The sequence below is a fragment of the Bos javanicus genome, chromosome 18 (assembly GCF_032452875.1).
Source record: "Bos javanicus breed banteng chromosome 18, ARS-OSU_banteng_1.0, whole genome shotgun sequence".
Lineage (NCBI taxonomy): Eukaryota > Metazoa > Chordata > Mammalia > Artiodactyla > Bovidae > Bos > Bos javanicus.
In genome coordinates this window covers 60,172,428-60,192,189 of record NC_083885.1, presented here as the reverse complement: position 1 = coordinate 60,192,189, position 19,762 = coordinate 60,172,428, and the positions used below count along the sequence as shown (strand labels likewise).

The following is a 19,762-nucleotide window of genomic DNA, read 5'->3' as shown; positions in this document are numbered from 1 at the left end:
AGGGCCGCCTACGGGAAGAGACCGTTTTCCAACCGAGGGAAGAATTGGGGACTGAAGAACGTTGGCCGGGATCATCTGTCCCTACGCGGGGTGAGGGGACTGGCTGACAGGGAGGGAAGGCCCGCGGGGCGGAAGGAGCGGCCTGAGGAGACGCGAGGCCAAGGGGGCCGGGGTCTCAGGAGCGGGGCGGGCTCTCCCGAATCCCGGGACCGGGGAGAGGACGCGGCCTCCAGGGGCCGAGAAGGCGAGGCTGAGGGGCGCGAATCCACCTCGCGAACGAGGGCTTTACATGAGGCGAGGGGCAGAGGTAGGAAAGGGTTTTAAGCAGGAAAATGTGCGAAAGGCGGTGTCTACTGAGACCAAAGGCGGAAAAGCCAAAGGCAGGCACCGGCCTCTGAGATTTCAACCCAGAGGAAAATACACCCAGTCCGTAACAGCTACGTCTGGATTGACTGGGGGCGGAGAGGCGGGTGCTGAGATTTTAGGCCCGTGCCAACCCCCACGTCGCGAGGATGGAGTTGGAAGGAGGACCCCCGCCACCACCGCCGCACAGTTACACTACCGACCAGCAACTTACTCTCAGCGGGATGACCGTCTCTCCTCGGAGTCCGCTTCCGGTTTCGTAAAGGACGGCGCCAGAGGGCCCAGAGAGGGGTTTCCGGGGGCGGGGCCTTGGAGGAGCGCTAGGTGCCTGGAGAGACCCCCGGAGCCCGCCGGGAGTGCTGGGAGGCAGGGCAGGCGCAGAGCAGGGGGCGGGGAGTGGGAGGCTGATCCTATTAATTTGAAATTGCTTTTTTAAAATGTACTGTCCCACTTTGGGGGGTGGGGGGGGGGCCGATGCTGGGTCCTCCTTGCTGCCTGGGCGCTTCTCTAACTGCAGTGAGCAGAGGACTACTCTAGTGTGTGGGCTTCTCATTTCGGTGGCGTCTCTTGCCAAGAGCACAGGCTCTGGGGCACACAGGCTTCAGTAGTTGCAGCTCCCTGGCTCCAGAGCACGGGCAGTAGTTGTGGCCCACGGACTTCGTTGTCCCAAGGCACGTGGGATCTTCCCGACCAGGGATGAACCCACGTCTCCCGCAGTGGGCGGCGGATTCTTTACAGTTTCAAGGTGAAAGCTGGGCCAGTTATAGTGAAACATCTTAGTGAAACTAAGATGTATCCTAACAAGTTGAAAACGGTTACAGTAAAAAGTTGTTTTTTCCAGCAGTTTGCTTACATGTCCAATTAACTGAATGTATATGAGATAAAAGGTTCCAGGTAAACTTTTTAAATATCTTTCCCCAACTCGTTGACAACAGGAAACTTTACATGTTTGATAAATTATATGTAGTTTATAAATATCTAGATCATTCCCAAATAAGATAAACGAGTAAAATACTACTAAAAATAGTATTTTGCCTTACAACTCTATAACCATTTGTTTTTGTCTTTTAAATCTTCGGGACTCAGGACAGTAAACTACACAGAGAACAACACAGCATTTTCCCACACTTTCCATCAGATCTTACTCCCTTCCTGGTGAGGCCCTCACATACACAGCAGCAGTGGGCACCTCAGAAGACACGACAGTCCCCTTCAGGTCACAGACCAGGCCCTGGTCCATCCCTACCCAGAGTAGAACGCCCCTGCTCAGCCCAGATCCCAGCCCTCAGGAATAGGAGGACTCAGAGTCCTGAAGCTCAATGAAGGATTCAGATTGGAATCACCTGGGGAACCTTAAATATAATTAACGTTGGTTCTCACCCCATTTATTTCAAAGGGACTCTGGTCAGGGCACAAACATGTATTTACAAAGTGCTTCTTTGATCTAATGTGAAGACTGGGTTGAGCATCAAGAATGAATGAACGGATAGTGAAAATGTGGTGTGTGTGTATATATATAGAATGGACTATCACTCAGGCATAAAATCTTTCTTTTTTTTGGCTGGACTGTGCAGCCTGGGGCATCTTAGTTCCTTGACCAGGGATTGAACCCAGGCCCTGGCAATGCAAGCACTGAGTATCAGCCATTGGACTGCCAGGGAATTCCCTAAAATAAAGAAATATTTCCATTTGCAACAACATGGAAGGTACTAAGCTAAGTGAAAAAAAAGTCAAAGACAAATACCACATGGTTTTACTTATCTATAGAATCTAAAAGAGAAAAAATTGCAAAATACACTGAAAACAGACACAGAAAAAATACGTGATTTACAGAATGGGGTAGAGGAGTGAATTATGTGAAGGAGTTTAAAATGGGCACATTGACAATTACACAATAAGTAAGTCAGGAGCATGTATAATATACAGCATAAATAATAGGGTCAATAATATGGTGAGAATTTTGTTTGGGCACAGATGGCTACTAGACTTACTGTGGTGGTCATTTCATAATGTATGCAAAAATTAAACATTAAACATTACACCTGAAACAAAAATTGTACAGCAATATGTTTCAACTAAAATTAAAAAGATGTTCCATTGAGGAGAGACACCATACTAAACTAATTAATATAGGTGGCAAGGCCCATAACCAGGGCAGTCACCTCACTTGATATCAGAATAAAGACTTTTGAGGAAAACCACACAAATGCATGACAAAGCTGATCCAAATTTTAAGCCTGGTAGAAAATAACACAATTCTTTCCAGGGAGAAACTTGACAAATGTACTGAATGTGATCAACTTTATAAAAATATATATGCCTTTGTGGTCTTGAAAGAGTTAATATAATACAGAAACCATACAAGAATGTTAAGACTTTACAGCAATTACTCAGGATACTTCACAAGAATTCACACTAGACAGAAACATGACAAATGTAATGGGGAGATAAATCTTCACACAATCCTCTCAATGAACTTACAAATAAGAAAACTTACAGTGGGAGGAAACTCAGTCTATTAGGTTTGAAATAACCAATCTCAGATGTTAAATTCTACAGAGAATTAAAAGTTAAAATTTTTAAAATCCATGAGTTGATACCTGTCAAAGGATCAGACATCTGTGGAAAGATCTAATTATCTGCAGATGGTACATTGTTTACTCAATTATCTGAGGTCTCGTGATAAGGGTCCATTGTTAATGACCTACAACCTGAAGTTTGAAATCTGTTGATGTTATTGTTCCATTATCTGCCTTTCATTTGTCACCATGATAGTCTCAGGAAAAGACGGGTAAGATGAAACCCCACCTATTTCATTAGGTGGGGTTTATTCATATCTATGAGACCAGGAAAAACTAGGACACTGATTTTAAGAAGATGGTATAAATTTGAAAGCATGGGGACAGCCAGAGTACATATGTAAAAATATTATCTAAAATATGCTTTGGGGACCTCCCTGATGTGCTTCCCTGGCTCAAATGGTAAAGAATCTGCCTGTAATGTGGGAGACCTGGGTTTGATCCCTGGGTTGGGAAGATCCCCTGGAGAAGGGAATGGCAACCTACTCCAGTATTCTTGTCTGGAGAATCCCATGGACAGAGAAGCCTGGTGGTCTGCAATCCATGGGGTTGGAAAGATTTGGATATGACTAAACGACTAACACACAACACACACACCTGGTGGTACAGTGGCTAAGACTCAACCCTTAGTGCAGAAGGCCAGAGTTTGATCCCTGGTCAGGGCACTAGATCCTAAATGCCAAAACTAAAAGATCCCATGTGCTGCAACTAAGACCCGATGTGGACAAATTAATTTAAAAATAAAATGTCATGTTTTTGGTGGCCATGACACCTTCTCTAGATATGTTGTTACAAATGAGGGCCATCATTGATGATTATATGAAAGATTATTCTAGCAGATGGTCAAGAAGTAGAGTAGAACTTGACACTATGAAAGTGAGGTTTTCATATGTGTTTCATGATGGGCTACATGTGGAAGAAAAAAAAAAGCAGGGGAACAATGGGGTTTTTTTTGTTGTTTGGTTTTTAGCCGCACATCATGGCATGTGGGATCTTAATTCCCTGACCAGGAATTGAGCCTGTACCACTGGCATTCAAAGGCAAAGTCTGAACCACTGGACCACAGGAGAAGATCCTCTCTCCCTTTTAAAAGGGCATAGCTGTTATCTACCATGGTGGTGGTGATGGTGGTTTAGTCATTAAGTCATGTCCTACTCCTGTGACTCCATGGACTGAGGCCCACCAGGCTCCTTTGTCCTTGGGATTTCTCAGGCCAGAACTGGAGTAAGTTGCCATTTCCTTCTCCAGGGAATCTTTCTGACCCAGGGATTGAACTCGCATCTCCTGCACTGGCAGGTGGATTCTTCACCAGTGAGCCACCAAGGAAGCCCTTTGTTGTCTACCATAGATTATGGAAAATTCGTTTTATTTCAGAACACTGCAGACAGAGTATTACTGAAGTTAATTCAATGAAAAGAACAGGAGTAGAGAGCACTTGACAGGGATTTAAATATGCACACTGTTTTTACATTTTGATACTATTTTGTTTTGAATGTATCACTTTCCATATCTCAATTAACGAATGAATGAAACTTCCCTGGTGGTCCAGTGGCTAAGACACTACATTCTCAATGCAGCTGGCCCAGATTCAATCCCTGGTCAGGGAACTAGGCCCCACAAGCCACAACTAAGACCCACCAGAGCCAAATAAATAAATAAAAATAAATATTAAAATAATTAATACCTGCCTGCAATGCATTAGACCCAGTTCTCCTGTGTTTCCTGCATTGGCAGGCAAATCCTTTGCCACTGAGACACCTGGGAAGCTCCATAGCAGTTACATTACTATATAATTAATATGAGTCTAATCTTAAAATATATTTGGAAGTGATGTTAGAATATTTCCCAATTACAAGCCTCCTGTATATTTCTCACATTCAGGTATGGTTAAAAAGCATTTCAAAATGGGTTCTTTGATTCCTTGCCCTGATACTGGAATCAGAATAACTATATCAAAATTGGCAGTCCAGTGGTTAGGAATTGGCACTTTAACTGCTGAGAGTGCAGGTTCAATCCCAGGTCAGGGAACTAGGATCCTGCAAGCCACATAGAATAGCACCGCCCTCCCTCCCCCAAATATGGTGAATTATTTAAGTGTATTTAGAATCAGATAGAGCAGAAAGGAAATAAATCTTTGACTCATAAAACATAAGGGCTCTAAAAAGTTTTGCTTGGCATTTCAAACATGAGGCAAAGTCACCATATGTTATGTGGAATATTGTACTCTCGAGATAAAGAACAAAGTCTTTTGATATAATCTCTCCCTAACACTTTTTCCCCCTTTGTTTTTCTTTGTTCAAGAGAGAAATATTAAATTAGAAATTTCACATCTATTATTAAAATTATGGTACCCATTTAATGCAAATGGCTAGTAATATCAGAAAATAATGACTAGGATTATTGTTTCATGAAAATGAGACCAAATCTATAATCAAAAAGTGTTTTGCCTCTCAACCTTCACTCTTCTTGGTCTTTCAGCAGCCATATTGCTGTGAGGACACTGAAGACTAAGTGCTTATGGAGGCTGAAGGGGCAGAGCACTCATCACATCCCACATGGCATCTTCTGGAGCTTCCTGTTTGGTGAGAATGATAAACTAATTGTTTCAGTTACTATTTGCCAAGTGGCCTCTCACCCACGAATAAAAACTATCCTACCCGAGAAAAAAAATTACTACTTTGTCATGGGTGTAGAATGGAGCATTACTCAAAGAATCCTAAATTGAAATTGTGTATTATAGCGGGGGAAGGAGAGAATGGAATGAATTGAGAGAGTAGCACTGAAACATATACATTAACATATGTAAAACAGACAGTTAATGGGAAGTTGCTGTATAACACAGGGAGCTCAAACCCAGTGCTCTGTGACAACCTAGAGGGGTGGGATGGGGTACGGGGTAGGAGGGAGGTTCAAGAAGGAGGGGGCACGTGTAAACTTATGGCCGATTCATGCTGTTGTATGGGAGAAACCAACACACCACTGTAAAGCAATTATCCTCCAAATAAAAATAAATTAAAAAAAAAAAGAAAATGTTGTGGATTAAAAAAACTTCATGAAGACATTTCTTCACTGATGAATTAGATCTGTTTAGCACATGTTGGAGAAAATTCACAATGTGTGAATAAATCACACTCTGAGAATTTATGACAAACATTCAAAATGCTTGGGTGTAATGTAACAGAGTAAGGAATTTGGTGCCACAAATACAATATGATTACATGTTTATTAGACTATTTGACTTACTGCTCTATGAGCCTACCTATTACAGAACCCTTTGCACTGATAAAGTGCATTCACACACCTGCCAGTTGAAAATGGTTTCAATCACTGGATATCAAGCAGGAAATAAAATCAATACCCTGCCTTCAAGGAGCATATTCTATAGGGGAAAGTCACCAATAATTAAATCATATATGATACTGTTAAGTACTATTAAGGTGTACATGTACAAAGATGGAGTGACAGGGTGCCCTAAATTAAACAATGTGTTCAGAAAATGCTCATGTAACAAGAAGACATCTGAATAAAATCATTCATTATTTCAAAGTGTGTGCCATCCAGATACAAATGGGGACCCATGAAACAAAGGATCTAAGTGGCTTCTGGCATCCTGGAACATAGGACTTTGGCTCATTTTCCATTTCTGACCTCCAGAACCGTAAGAGAATAGACTTGTGTTCCTTCCAGTCTCTCAGTTTGTGATAACTTGTTAAAAGTAGAAACAGGAAATTTAAGGAAATAATGCACGTACAGAATCAAAAGAATCTATACAAATTTCTAGAAAAAAGTATAATTTGCAAGGTGTCAGGACATAACGTGCAAAAATCTATTGTAATTTTATATGCATGCAATTTACAAATGGAAACTGAAATTAAATATAGAATACGATGTTTGCTCAAAAAGAAGAAAAATGTGTAAATCTAACAAGATAAAGACTTTTATGCTTAAAACCTACAATGGGAAGGAATGAAATCAAAGACGATCTTCTATTTAGGTCACCTGAGAGAAACATAGGATATTCACTGAACTGTTAATAAAACATACCAGATTAATTGACTGGAAGATACAACATAAGAAGTGATATTAAAATATCCCAAGTGACATACAAGTTTAATGCATTTTCCATCAAGATTTTTGTAGATTCAAACAAGATTATTCTAAAAATAACAGAGAGAGGCGAAAGAACTAGAAGAGCTAAAATACCTGAAAAATATTGCAGTGGTTGGAATCGCCCCACATGATCTCAAGATTTCTAATACAGTGACAGGAATCAAGACTGTGTGGGATTTGTGGAATAACAGACGCAAAGACCAATGGAGCAGAATGAGGAGACAAGAAATAGCCCTCCATCACTACAGTTTTTCCCAGATGGCACAGGGGTAAAGAATCCATCCCCCAATGTAGGAGATTCAAGAGACGCAGTTTCAAGCCCTGGGTGGGGAAGAAGCCCTGGAGGAGGAAATGGCAACCCACTCCAGTATTCTTGCCTGGGAAACCCCATGGACAGAGGAGCCTGGTGGGCTACAGTCCATGGGGTCACAAAGAGTTAGACACGACTGAGCACACAGTGCACAGGACATTAACCCTTGAACATCACAGGTTTCAGCTGTGTGGATTCAATTATATGGGCATTGTTTCCTAATAAACATTACTACAGTGTAGGATCTGAGGTCAGTTGAATCTGAGGATGCAGAACCACAGATATAGCAGGATAGCATTAAATTATACATGGATTTAGAACTGCTCAGGAGACTAAACCCTAACTCCCTGCCTTGTTCAAGGGTCAAGTGTACTTCCCATTACTTTTTGACAAAGGTACCCAGGCAACTCAATGAAGGAAGGCTGGTCCCATACATGTGCTCGTCAATGAAATATTCATAGTACAAAAGAAAATTTCTCCATTTAAACTTTACATCTGTCAAACATCAGCAAAAAGTTAAACAATGGTCTAAAACAAATTATGGAACTTTACACTATAAGAGATTTAGGAAAAATGCTATAGAACAAAAACTTCAGAATCTGGAACTTGATGCAGAGTCCTTAGACATGTCACAAGAGCGTGAGCCAGGGAGAATATACAAAAACCTTAGAGTGAAAAGGGTTTTTGCCCTCAACCTTCAGCCTTCTCAGTCATAGAGCAGTCATGTTACTATAAGGTGAAGATTAAGTACTCATGGAGGTTGCAGAGGCAGAGGACCCCATCGCACCCCACATGGCAGCCTCTGGACTTCCTGTTAGATGAGAATGATAAACCTCTTACTACTTTCAGTCCCTGTTCTCCAGGCGGTCTGTCACTCACAAATAAAAACTGTCCTACCTGAGCAATAAGATTACTATTTCACATCCATGGCATTTGTGAGATAATCTTGAGAATGAGTTAATTAATAAATTCCTCCTCTTAAGGCCTGACCACAATAAAATACATTTATCTGGTCTCTATCCAGAATGAATTGTCCAATGAAGCCTAAGATGTAGATACCTGCTAAAAGCCTTGTCGTATCACTGTATTATTAAAGTCTCTCACCAGGATGGGTCACCTGATGGTAACTCGGGCTGGACACTGAAGGATTTGCCACACTCATTATATTTGAAAGGTTTCTCTCCAGTATAAATTATTTGGCAGATCTCAAGGTATGAACTTGGGCTGAAGACTTTGAGATACTTAGTACATTTATAAGGTTTCTCTCCACTATAGATTATGTGATAGAAAATGAGGCTTGCAGGCACACAATCTTTGGTATATTCATGGCATTTGCTTAGTTTCTCCCTACTCTGAAATCTCCAGTGAATTGTACGCTGTAAATTTTGAATGAAGACTTCCCACATATGTCGCACTTACATAGTTTCTTTCATGTATAAATTATCTGATACTTAGTGAGGGTTGAGAACTCAGTAAAGGCATTTCAAGTTCATTACAGCTGAAAGCCTTCTCTATGTTATGTATTCTCTGATGAACTGCAAAAAGTGAATTTCGACTGAAGACCTCCCCACACTCATGACATTTGTAAGGTTTCTCTCCCGTGTGAATTCTCTGATGCTTTCCAAGGTTTGGTTTTTGAGAAAACAACCTGCCACACTCATTACATTTGAAAGGTTTCTCTCCAGTATGAATTCTTTGATGACTTTCAAGATTTGAATTTCGACTGAAGACCTTCCCACACTCATTACATTTGTAAGACTTTTCTTCAATATGAACTCTCTGATGCTTTGTAAGGTATGCTCTTTGATTAAAAAATTTGCCACACTCATTACATTTGTAAGGTTTTTCACCAGTATGAATTCTCTGATGACTCACAAGATTTGAATTTTGACTGAAGACCTTGCCACACACATTACAGTTATAAGGTTTCTCTCCAGTATGAATTCTTTGATGACTTGCGAGATTTGAATACTGATTAAAGACCTTGCCACAATCATCACATTTGTAAGGTTTCTCCCCAGTATGAATTCTCTGATGTCTTCCAAGATGTGAATTTTGACGGAAGACCTTACCACACTCATTACATTTGTAAGGTTTCTCTCCGTTGTGAATTCTCCGATGAATTCTAAGGCATGAATTTTGACTAAAGACTTTGCCACATACATCACACTTACATAATTTCATGCCTGTATGGATTACTTCATGTGTGGAGAGGTGAGAGCCACGATTAAAGGTTTTGCCACACTCATTGCATCGGTAAGGTCTCTCTCCGGTATGAATTCTTTGATGACGTTTAAGGGAGGAATTCTGACTACAGACTTTGCTACATACATCACATTTATACACTTTCTCTCCTGTATGCCTTATCTGATGTCTACGGAGGGATGAGCCGTGATTAAAGGTTTTACCACACTCATCACATTTGTAAGTTTTCGCACGAGTGTGAGTTGTCCAATGACTTACAAGGTGTGACTTTAGACGAAAAACATTGCCACATACACCACACTCATATAATTTCTCTCCTGTATGGATTAGCAGGTGTCTACTGAGGGAGGAGCCATAATTAAAGAATTTACCACACTCGTGACATTTGTAAATATTTTTTTTAAATATATGCAGTTCATCCTGAAAGCTTAACACAAGTCTATTTTTAATTGGCTTCTTTCCTGCATTCCACCTACCTTGTCTATCTCTTCTGTGAGTTACATTTTCCTTATATATTACAGGCATTCCTTTGTAATTTCTTTCATCATTCTTCCACTGACACCCAAAGTCATCTTCCTGGATTTCCGTGAAGCAAAAATATTTCATTTCAGGGCTTTCTTTTCTTTCCAATGTCACTGTTTGGAATGCATCTCCTCTATCACTACTTGCTATTGGTTGTAATTTCTTGACCACATGTATATGAGAGATATCTACAAGATACAAAGAACCATAAGGTGTTTTACTCAGTACAACTCATGAATAAAGTGTAATGTTGAATATATGACATTAAACCAAAGGTAGGGAACTGCCTGGCAGTCCAGTGGTTAGGGCTCTGTGCTCCCACTGCAAGGGTGATGGGTTCGATCCCCAGTCAGGGAACTAAGATGTTGCACAGCATGGTCAAAATAAAATAAAACAAACCAAAAGTACTACTTATGCCCAATAAGGTTATGAAACTTCCGAATCATGACCTTAAAAATTTTAGGAACACTAAAGGAATAGGACTCTTTACTAAAGAAAGAGTGATTATATGTAAGGTGAGAGTATGACATGGTTGGATACCATCACCGATTCAATGGACATGAACTTGGGCAAACTCCAAGAGATACTGAGGGACAGGAAGGCCTGGCATGCTGCAGTCCATAGGGTTGCAAAGAGTCAGAGCACAACTTAGAGACAGAACAATAACAATAATGACAGCTGAGTTCTAACACCCTGTGACAAAAACATTCACACTAGACAAATGTAGGTTAACTCTCAAAGAAAGAATATTTTGTCACTATGACACCAAAGCATATACCAATTAACAATACATATACTGTGGTCTCGCTATTAAGAAGACAAAAGATATTATACTGTACATATATTCTGTATTCTATGTCATACAAATAAATGCTAAAGACGACACAATCCACTGTAATGTACATAATCCAAAACAAACTTATCTAATGAATAACTAACTGGTAGTATGGAATTACAAAATACAGCATACAAAAATGGAAGAATTTGTTAACACAATTTTGCACAAAAAATTTTTCTGAATATCTGCTATAGAGCTATGTACCCATAAAGAATATGCATTTTACAACATTAACAAATGGTACATGTCAGTTGTACTCTATAATAAAAGCTGAAAAACCATCATATATTAATTACAATTAAGAGTTAACCAATAAAATATTCTAGAGTTATGTAATCTAACAGCAAATAAATAAAGTCATTCCCAGCCTTCACTGAACACTTAAAATTCTCCAGTTCATTGGCTCTAAAAAGATATGTAATAAACAGCAATTTGTAAATTTATCAACTAGGGTCAGACACAATGTTGATTAGCACAAATTGGAGATGAAAAGCATACAAGATGTGATGCAAAACAGTATTATAATAAACATGACAGAATATTAATATAACTATTTATAAAAAGTAACTTTTCAGGCTTCCGTGGTGGCTCAGTGGTGAACAATCCGCCTGCCAATGCAGGAGATGTGGGTTTCACCCCTGATCCAGGAAGATTCCACACTCCTCAGAGCAACTAGTCTGTGTGCCACAACTATTGAATCTGTGCTCTAGAGCCTGGAAGCTGCAACTACCAAAGCTTGCACACCTTAGAGCCCTGCTTCACAACAAGAGAAGCCGCAACATGAGGAGGCCGCACACAGCAGCTAGAGTGGCCCCTGCCCTCCACAACTAGAGAAAAGCACAGGAAGCAATGAACAGTCAGCACAGCCAAAAGTAAATACATAATTGTTTTTAAAAGCAACTTTTCAATCATGATTATAAAACATGCAAGAGTCTAAGCCATCAAAGAACACTAATTTGTTTCAAAAGGCTTGTTTTTAAAGGTTTAAAAGGCATGAGGTAAATCAACACAAGTTTTCAAATCACAGGTTTGACTCACAGATTTCTATGCATGACCACAACTGATACAGAAAGTACTGAGAGACACAGGATTTGAACCGGAACTAAATCTAAAGGATGACTGCTCACCCCAGCAGTACAGATTACAAAATATTAAAACAAATACCAGGAATTTAAAAAGAGTATTCCAAGGGAGACACAAAAGAAGTCAGCCATGTAACTAATAATGTTATTTAGCCACCCTTCCTGAAAATGGTTTTTCTAAGTCTTCACAGCTGCACATAGTGATTTTGGTCATGTCATGAGAAAGTCGTACAACAGAAAAAGAGGGACCATTTTTATACTGAGTGATGTGGAAGGTGGAGCGATGAGTGAAGGAGTGCTGGGGAAACTGGGATGAAAATAATGATTTAAATATGTGAGCAAAAGAAAGTCTTCCCACATAAAAGTACCATGTGAAGAAAGGTCCAGAATGAGAAATGGCATGAGTGGAGCACAAGGTATATGCATATGTGGGAGCACAGCTGGTGATTGTATATCGAGGTGAATATAACTGTACCAGAGAGCAGCCAAGATGGCGGAGCAGACGTATCCTATGCTCACTTCCTCTCATGAGCACAATCATCTCACTTTCTTTCCCAAGCACCAAAATCACAATAATCTGCATTATGACCATCACTGACAAAGACTAAAATCTACCAGAAAATATCTGCTACAACTAAAGCCATAAAGAAAGAACCCCAACAACACAGGACGGATGGGGCAGACCCATGACACAATCAAATCTCATACTTTGTGTGGGTGACAGACAAACTGGAGAATAATTACATAACACAGTTTCTCCCACAGAAGCCCCACATCAGACCCTCCAAACCAGGGGTCCAATATCAGGAAGAGGAGAATGTGAATATAGTTTTCCTGGAATACACTCCTACATCATTTCCTCTGGCTCATAGAGGATGGTCATTAGTATCTGGAAACAAGATTGACACCATGTCCTTGAGATGGGCTTTCATGACAGTCCTCAAAGCCAAGAAAAGAAAAAAAAACAGTGGGGAAAGACTCATCAGTGAGGCTCTCATGATACTTTCTATCTCCTATCTTACAACATGCTGACCAATCTACTAAGTAGCTTCAACTGGTGACTTAGTACATAGCAGGAAAATATTAAAACACTTAAGGAAAAGCATTGTCCATCAAAACTTTCTGTTAGTAAATTCACCCCACAGAGAGTCCATCCTGAGCTGTCTACTACAAGTGGATTATCATAGTAATGAAACTGGATAAAATTATAGACTCTAGGAATATCTATTTCAAAAGCAAGTTTCACACTCAAGATTATAAACTTTTCTACTTGAAGGCAAAAATGTGCTAGTTATTTTTATATGTCTCCCAGAGCCTAATGAAAGCCAATACAATAATTAATCTATTTCTTTATTATTTAATCACACATACACACAAAATCCCTCAAGTTTCAAAAGGTAAAATCATGTAAAGGTAGAAGAATATGGAATCAGGAGAGTATACTGATTAGGTACAGCCATAGAAGAGCCATAAGAGAGTGGAAAAAATACAAAATTTGGTGAAGAGATGAAACCATGCACTCAACCCAAGATGCCAAACCAATAGCTTGAAAGATACACATATTTCCCCCATGAGGAACTAGGAAATAAAAAAAGAGGATCTCTTTGTCCACTGTCTTTGTAGTTTTGCCATGTAAAATTAAGCGAGACCCAATCTACCTCCCTGTTTCACACATCCCTAAAGTGTGTGGCAAAAATCAGAACAGAAGAAATGGCTGCGAAATCTAAACAAGGGGAGAGGGCTTGAGACAACAGCTCCCTGAAGGTGCCACATGGAATCAAAAAGCATGTGCTTTTGATTTTGGTCAATGCCTTCCCATCTTCTGATTAGATCTTTTAAGAACACAAATGGGGATGAAAGAGAGAAAAGCCCAGGGAGTGAGTCTGGAAGCATCAACTCTTATTTATATAGACTGAAAACTGAGCATCCAATGAAATGGAGTCCAGAGAGAGAAGTGAAAGGGGGTAAAAGACCCTTTTAAAGCAACCCTCTTCACGGTGCTCAAAGTCAACCAACAACTAGTTCACAGGGACCAGATGGCAGGGTGTAGATCATGATGAAGACTTTGCTTTTGTTTCTGGTGGGGCTGCACCAGAGGGTGAAAGAATACATTCTACATGTTGAAGAACAGAATGATAACCCAGGAGTAAGAAAAATGTGCTCTCAGCATTCACAATAAATAAACTTGTTTTCTGAAAAGAAATCTCCCACGTGGGTAGAGTTACCCAAAGACCAGTAAAACTGCCACTTCCTCTCTGCCCTTCTGAGATCTAACCTGTGTTCAGACTTTTGATACATTTCTATCCTCTTGGTGGTTTGCTCTTTTCATGTCACTCTTCACAGGCTAGAGCTGTTACTCTTGTTACAAGATGGAAATAATATTCTGATCAGAAATAGAAATTTCTGCTTCTCAAAAGAATGAAATGTGAAGAGCTAGGGCTCTTCTAGCTCTTTGTTCAGGTGAGGAGTGAGGACACTGAACGTGGGTCTGAAAAACTCTATCACAGGTTGGTCTACCACTTGCCTCCTACTAAATGCAGAGGAAACAGTGTAATATTCAGATAATGAGCTTTCTTCCAAGAAGTAGTGGAACAAAAGCACAGGGGCAGAAAAAAAGAGAATCTGATATTTTAAAAGTTTGCCCTCAGCCTTATAAATACTTAAGCTCTGGAACAATGCCTGATGTATCATGAAATGGATTAAACATTTGCAGAAAAGCTAAGCTTAAACTCATGATACCACATCATGAAATTTTTCATGTCTGAATCAACAGGGATTTCAGATCAATCAAGCAAAACAGGGGCTCCCAAGGGGCACAGAAGGGAAATGCAATGATACCCAAGGACTGATTCTAATTTCTGAAGCCAAGTGATCCTCACCTACAGAGATCAGGTTCCTGAGGGTCTCCACCATCACATCCATGTAAAAGGCCCTCTGAGCAGGGTCCAGGCATTCCCACTCCTCCTGAGAGAATTCTACAGCAACATCCTTGAAGGTCAACTGTTCCTGAAACAAAAACATCTCATCAAAGGGCCATGAACAGAGTTATTTTTGCACAAAATGAGAAGAGGAGAGAGGAGTAAGGATCTGTTTAATTGAAGTATGTATTCTGACAGATCCAGGTAAAGGTATCTGGAACAAATTATGCATCTGTAATTTTAATTTCTTATCCCTTTTCATACAGATTATGATATCCTCCATACAATGTAGGTTTTTCACTTTTTCTGGACAACACACAAACAACCTAGAAATAAAATTCAATAGCAGGTGGTCTATGTAGAAATGTTACCTATTATGTTTTACGTACCATGTGATATTCAATATCTGGATGAGCTACAGCACCAGTGGGATCTTCAGAGATGACAAAGTCCACAGTGGCTTTACAGAAAGGTCAAAATCTGCAATTATGACGATTACAAGAGCAATGACTCTAAGTGTTGGAACACTTCCTATATGCCAAATTTCATTCTTAATAAATTTTTTACATGTATGAAATTGCTATAAACATAACAGCTCATTAGAGATGATCTCTTCCCATCTTACAGAGGAGAATACTGTGCCAGACACACTTGGAGACACTCGACTCAGGTCATGAAACTAAACAGCAATATCAGAACTCAGAGGGTTAGCCTCTGGATTTGAAGCTAAAGAATCAAACAGTTGAATAAGAGAAAAAACAGTATTAAAGGCACACTGACAGAGGTTTCACTGAGAAAATATGAAAGAAGTTCATGGTGAACAACATGGAAAAGCATAAAAGTTCATCATATACGTGGGCTCACACAGAGACACATAAGATGTTAATAATCTTATTGCTATTTAAACCATTAACATGATACTCCAAAAAATTTTTTTGAGGTCAAGGATTATATTTAAGATATAATTTCAAGTGTAAAGATAGGTTTGAAATATGATGTTTTTATCAAAACCATGGACTTGTACTTCCATGTACTCACACACACACATGTAAACACACAATTACTTGAAAAGACAGGAGTTCCTGATGGTCCAGTGGTTAGGATTCAGTGATTTCACTGCTGTGGCCCTGGATTCAATCTCTCGTTGGGAAACTAAAATCATACAAGTGGCTTGGCTTGGTCAAAATTAAAAAAAAAAAAGATTTAAACATTCCACTGGAAGGCTTTTCTTTTCAGATCAGGAAGAAGGCAAGGATACACACTTCTGAACTACTATCCACCAAAGTACAGAAAGCCTTATCAGAGAAATTAGACAAGAAAAAGAAATCAAACTTATCCAAACTGCAAAAGTAAAATTATCTCTTTTTGTGTAGATGACAACTTTTATGTGTAAAAATAGTAATGATTTCACAAGGAAATTGTTACATCAAAAAATAACTCTAGAAAAGTTGCAGGATACAAAAGTCCATGTGCAAAAATCAGGTAAATTTCTATACATAATGGTAGTGGTGGTTTAGATGTCTATGTGTTCAGTCCCTCAGTTATGTCTGAGTCTTGTGACCCCATGAACTATAGCCCACCAGGTTCCTCTGTCCGTGAGATTTCCCAGGCAAGAATACTGGAGTGGGTTGCCATTTCCTTCTCCAGAGGATCTTCCCAAACCAGGGATAAAATCCAGGTCTCCTGCATTGCAGGAAGATTCTTTACCGACGACGGTACCAGGGAAGCATATACACAGTGAACAATGTCAAAAGAAAATTTAAAAAGAATCCTATTTCTAAAGCACCATAAGGATACAACACTTCATAAGAAATCCAACAAAGACGTGAAAAACTTGTATACTGAAAACTATTAAACATTGCTAAAAGTTATACAAGGAGATACAAATAAACTGACATCCTATACTCTTGGATTGAAAGACTAAATATTCTTAAAATGAAATTACCCAAAATGTTTTATAGATTCAATCTAATCCCTATCAAAAGTCAAATGGCAATTTTGGTAGAAAATATAAGTTATTACACTAAAATTCATAAGGAATCTCCAAGAATCCCAAATTGCCAAAGAAGAAAGGAAGGAACCCTTATAGATTTCAAAACGTATTACAAAGTAATCAAGATGGTGTGGTACTGGCATAAACACAGATATATAAAGCAGTGCAAGAGAACAGAATGCTCAGAATTGATTTTGCATATACGCAAAATGCATTTTCAGTGGTGCCAGGACCATAGAAGAGAAGGAAGACAGTCTCAGTAATAAATGGTGCTGGGAAACTGGGTATCTACCAATAAAAGTATAAAGCTGGAACCTCACCTGTATCAAAAATGAGAAACTTCTATGTGTCAAAGGAGGCAATCAACACAGTGAAAAGGTAACCTCCAAGGAATGGAGATAATGAAAATGGATTAAGAATCTCCATGTTTCAGAGATTGATTTCATAGTTTAAAATCAAAGGAATGAAACACTCTGTATCACTGATATCTCTGAACTTTTCATTCCATTCCCAATCATCATGATTTTTAAATCATCAATATACCCATTTAGCTTCTGCCCAGTCACTTCAGTTGTGTCTGACTCTTTGCAACCCTATGGACTGTAGCCTGCCAGGCTCCTCTGTCCATGGGATTCTCCAGCCAAGAATACTGGAGTGGGTTGCCATTTCCTTCTCCAGGGGATCTTCCTGACCCAGGGATTAAACTTGCGTCTGCCTGCATCTCCTGCATTGCAGGCAGATTCTTTACCCACTGAGCCACCTGCATTAGCTTCTAATACAGTATAAAAAGCCAGAACATATTTGCCATAATTAGTCTGTTTTAAAAAATGCACCAGGCGAAAATGCATATTAACACCTGACTTCCATGTGCAGCTTCTTTACCCTAGTTGATGGAGAGCAGACAGGGCATCCAGATGGGCCCTAAGCAATCCCTGCTGCCCAACAGCACTGAGACCCTGTCTCCAACCCGTGGGTGAGAAGCCCTGCCCAGGACAGTGCCCAGGGGAGCCTCCTCACAAGGGCCGGGTCACTGGGTCATGGGGAGACGGGATCTAAGTGGAGAGGACAGGCCCTGAGGGAAGGCCCCGGGTGAGTGTGCATGTACAGGAGTCAGACAGGACACTTCAGAGTCGGACACGATTAGCAAGTCCAGAGAAGGGCATTTCAGGAAGGACAGACTGAGAATCAATTGAGAATATGACCTTACCTGAGAAATAGCCATTCCTGACTCCTTTTCTTTGCTCTTCCAGGCTTCTTCCTCAGTCTGAGTCTTTGGAAGTCAATCTTGAAAGGTGAAAATAGTCAGTTAAATGCTTAAAATCAACACACCCCCTTCCTATGCCCCAAACACATACATACACACACACACACACACACACACACGGAAGACCCCACCATGTGGAACAGACAGTCTTCTGCTGCACACTGTCTCAGGAGGGACTCAGAACAGTCAACTCCCACAGAGAGATCAACAAGTCAGTTCCTACATTTTTTTTCAGTGCTTGATAGATCTTTGAAGATCAAATAGTGTAGGGTATCCTTTTTTTCACCAAATATATATTTTTTCAGATTATTTTCCACCAGAGGTTATTATAAGATATTGAATATAGTTCCCTGCACTATACAGCAGGTCTTGTTTAATTATTCTATATATAGTAGTGTGTATGTTCTTCCCAACTTCTAATTTATCCCTCCTCCTCCTTCCATGTTTGGGAACCACAAGTTTGTTTTCAGGGTCTGTGAATCTAGTTCTGCTTTGTAAATAAGTTCATTTGTACCATTTTTTTTAGATTCCACATATGAATGAACTCCGGGAGCTGGTGATGGTTAGGGAGGCCTGGCGTGCTGTGATTCATGGGGTCGCAAAGAGTCAGACACAACTGAGCAACTGAACTGATAAAGTGATATCATGTGTGTCTGTCTGATTTACTTCACTTAGTGTGACAATTGTGTCTACCTACACCATGTGTTTCCACATATTATTATCCTGTCTCCCTATTTCTGTATCTTTGTCTTTTTGTTCCCCTCTACTTTTCTGCTGTTCCTGGCCCCCTATTTTCTCACACCTGTCTCACTCCACTCTGCAAATCATTCCCTCTCTTGATGCTCCTTCTCTCTAACCTTTCTGACTGCCCTAGATAGATATTTCTGCCTCTTTCTTCCCCCTTCTCTGCTTCCTCTGTGCCCTTCAGTTACACCCCTTCTCTGTTACACTCCTTTCCTCCCCACTCTCGGGCACCCCAGGTGGTGATGCTTCCTTCCTGCTCTCTCTCCCTTCGCTCTTGCAGTCAATAATTTTCCTCTCCTCTCCCAATCACCATGATGCTCTGAAGGCTATGGTTCCACCTTTTATCCTCTCCCAAACTGTGTGAAGGGCCTCATCATTGCTGCCACCCTCCTACCAGTAGATCTAGAGCCCCTCTCCCTATGTCACTATCCAATTCCTGGAGATCTGGCATTTTTAACTTAATTTTCGATTTTATTCACTTTCTGCTTTCAAGGCGTAATCACTTTCACTTTACTATTTACAAGTCCCGGTCTGTTCCCACTGGTTCTCCCTCAATCTTTATCCTTCTCAATTTTTCTGTCTCAGTCGCTCTCTCGGTCTGCTTCTCCTGATCCTCCTCGCCCCTGCATTTACGAGGATGGCGACTGAATAAGACGCCCGCGGACTGAAAAAGACCGTTTGGAACTCTGGACCGAAGAACACTGGGCGTCACAGGGATGGCCCACGTCACCACCTCTACCCTGGGTTAGGGCGGACCAGGAGAGGGGCCTTGACGAGCAGAAGGACGGGGCTGACTCTCCAGAATCCCGGCACCGGGAAAGGACGCGGCCTCTC

At 40.4% G+C, this 19,762-nt stretch overlaps 1 protein-coding gene across 10 annotated transcripts in view; it reads right to left on the bottom strand.

Annotated features, from left to right (window-relative positions):
• LOC133229665 (zinc finger protein OZF-like) overlaps nucleotides 1-19,762 on the bottom strand; it is a 64,239-nt gene that overhangs the window by 43,995 nt on the left and 482 nt on the right. For 3 of the 10 annotated variants that reach the window (XM_061386274.1, XM_061386276.1, XM_061386275.1), the window contains exon 1: nucleotides 578-5,427. In XM_061386274.1, the coding sequence (XP_061242258.1) occupies nucleotides 578-916 (339 nt within the window). In that variant the 5' untranslated portion in view covers nucleotides 917-5,427. Of the gene's footprint in view, nucleotides 1-577; nucleotides 5,428-10,043; nucleotides 10,278-14,888; nucleotides 15,016-15,316; nucleotides 15,408-18,127; nucleotides 18,205-19,762 lie in introns of those variants that run through there. The other 7 variants (XM_061386277.1, XM_061386287.1, XM_061386278.1 and 4 more) reach the window with 6 other exon arrangements.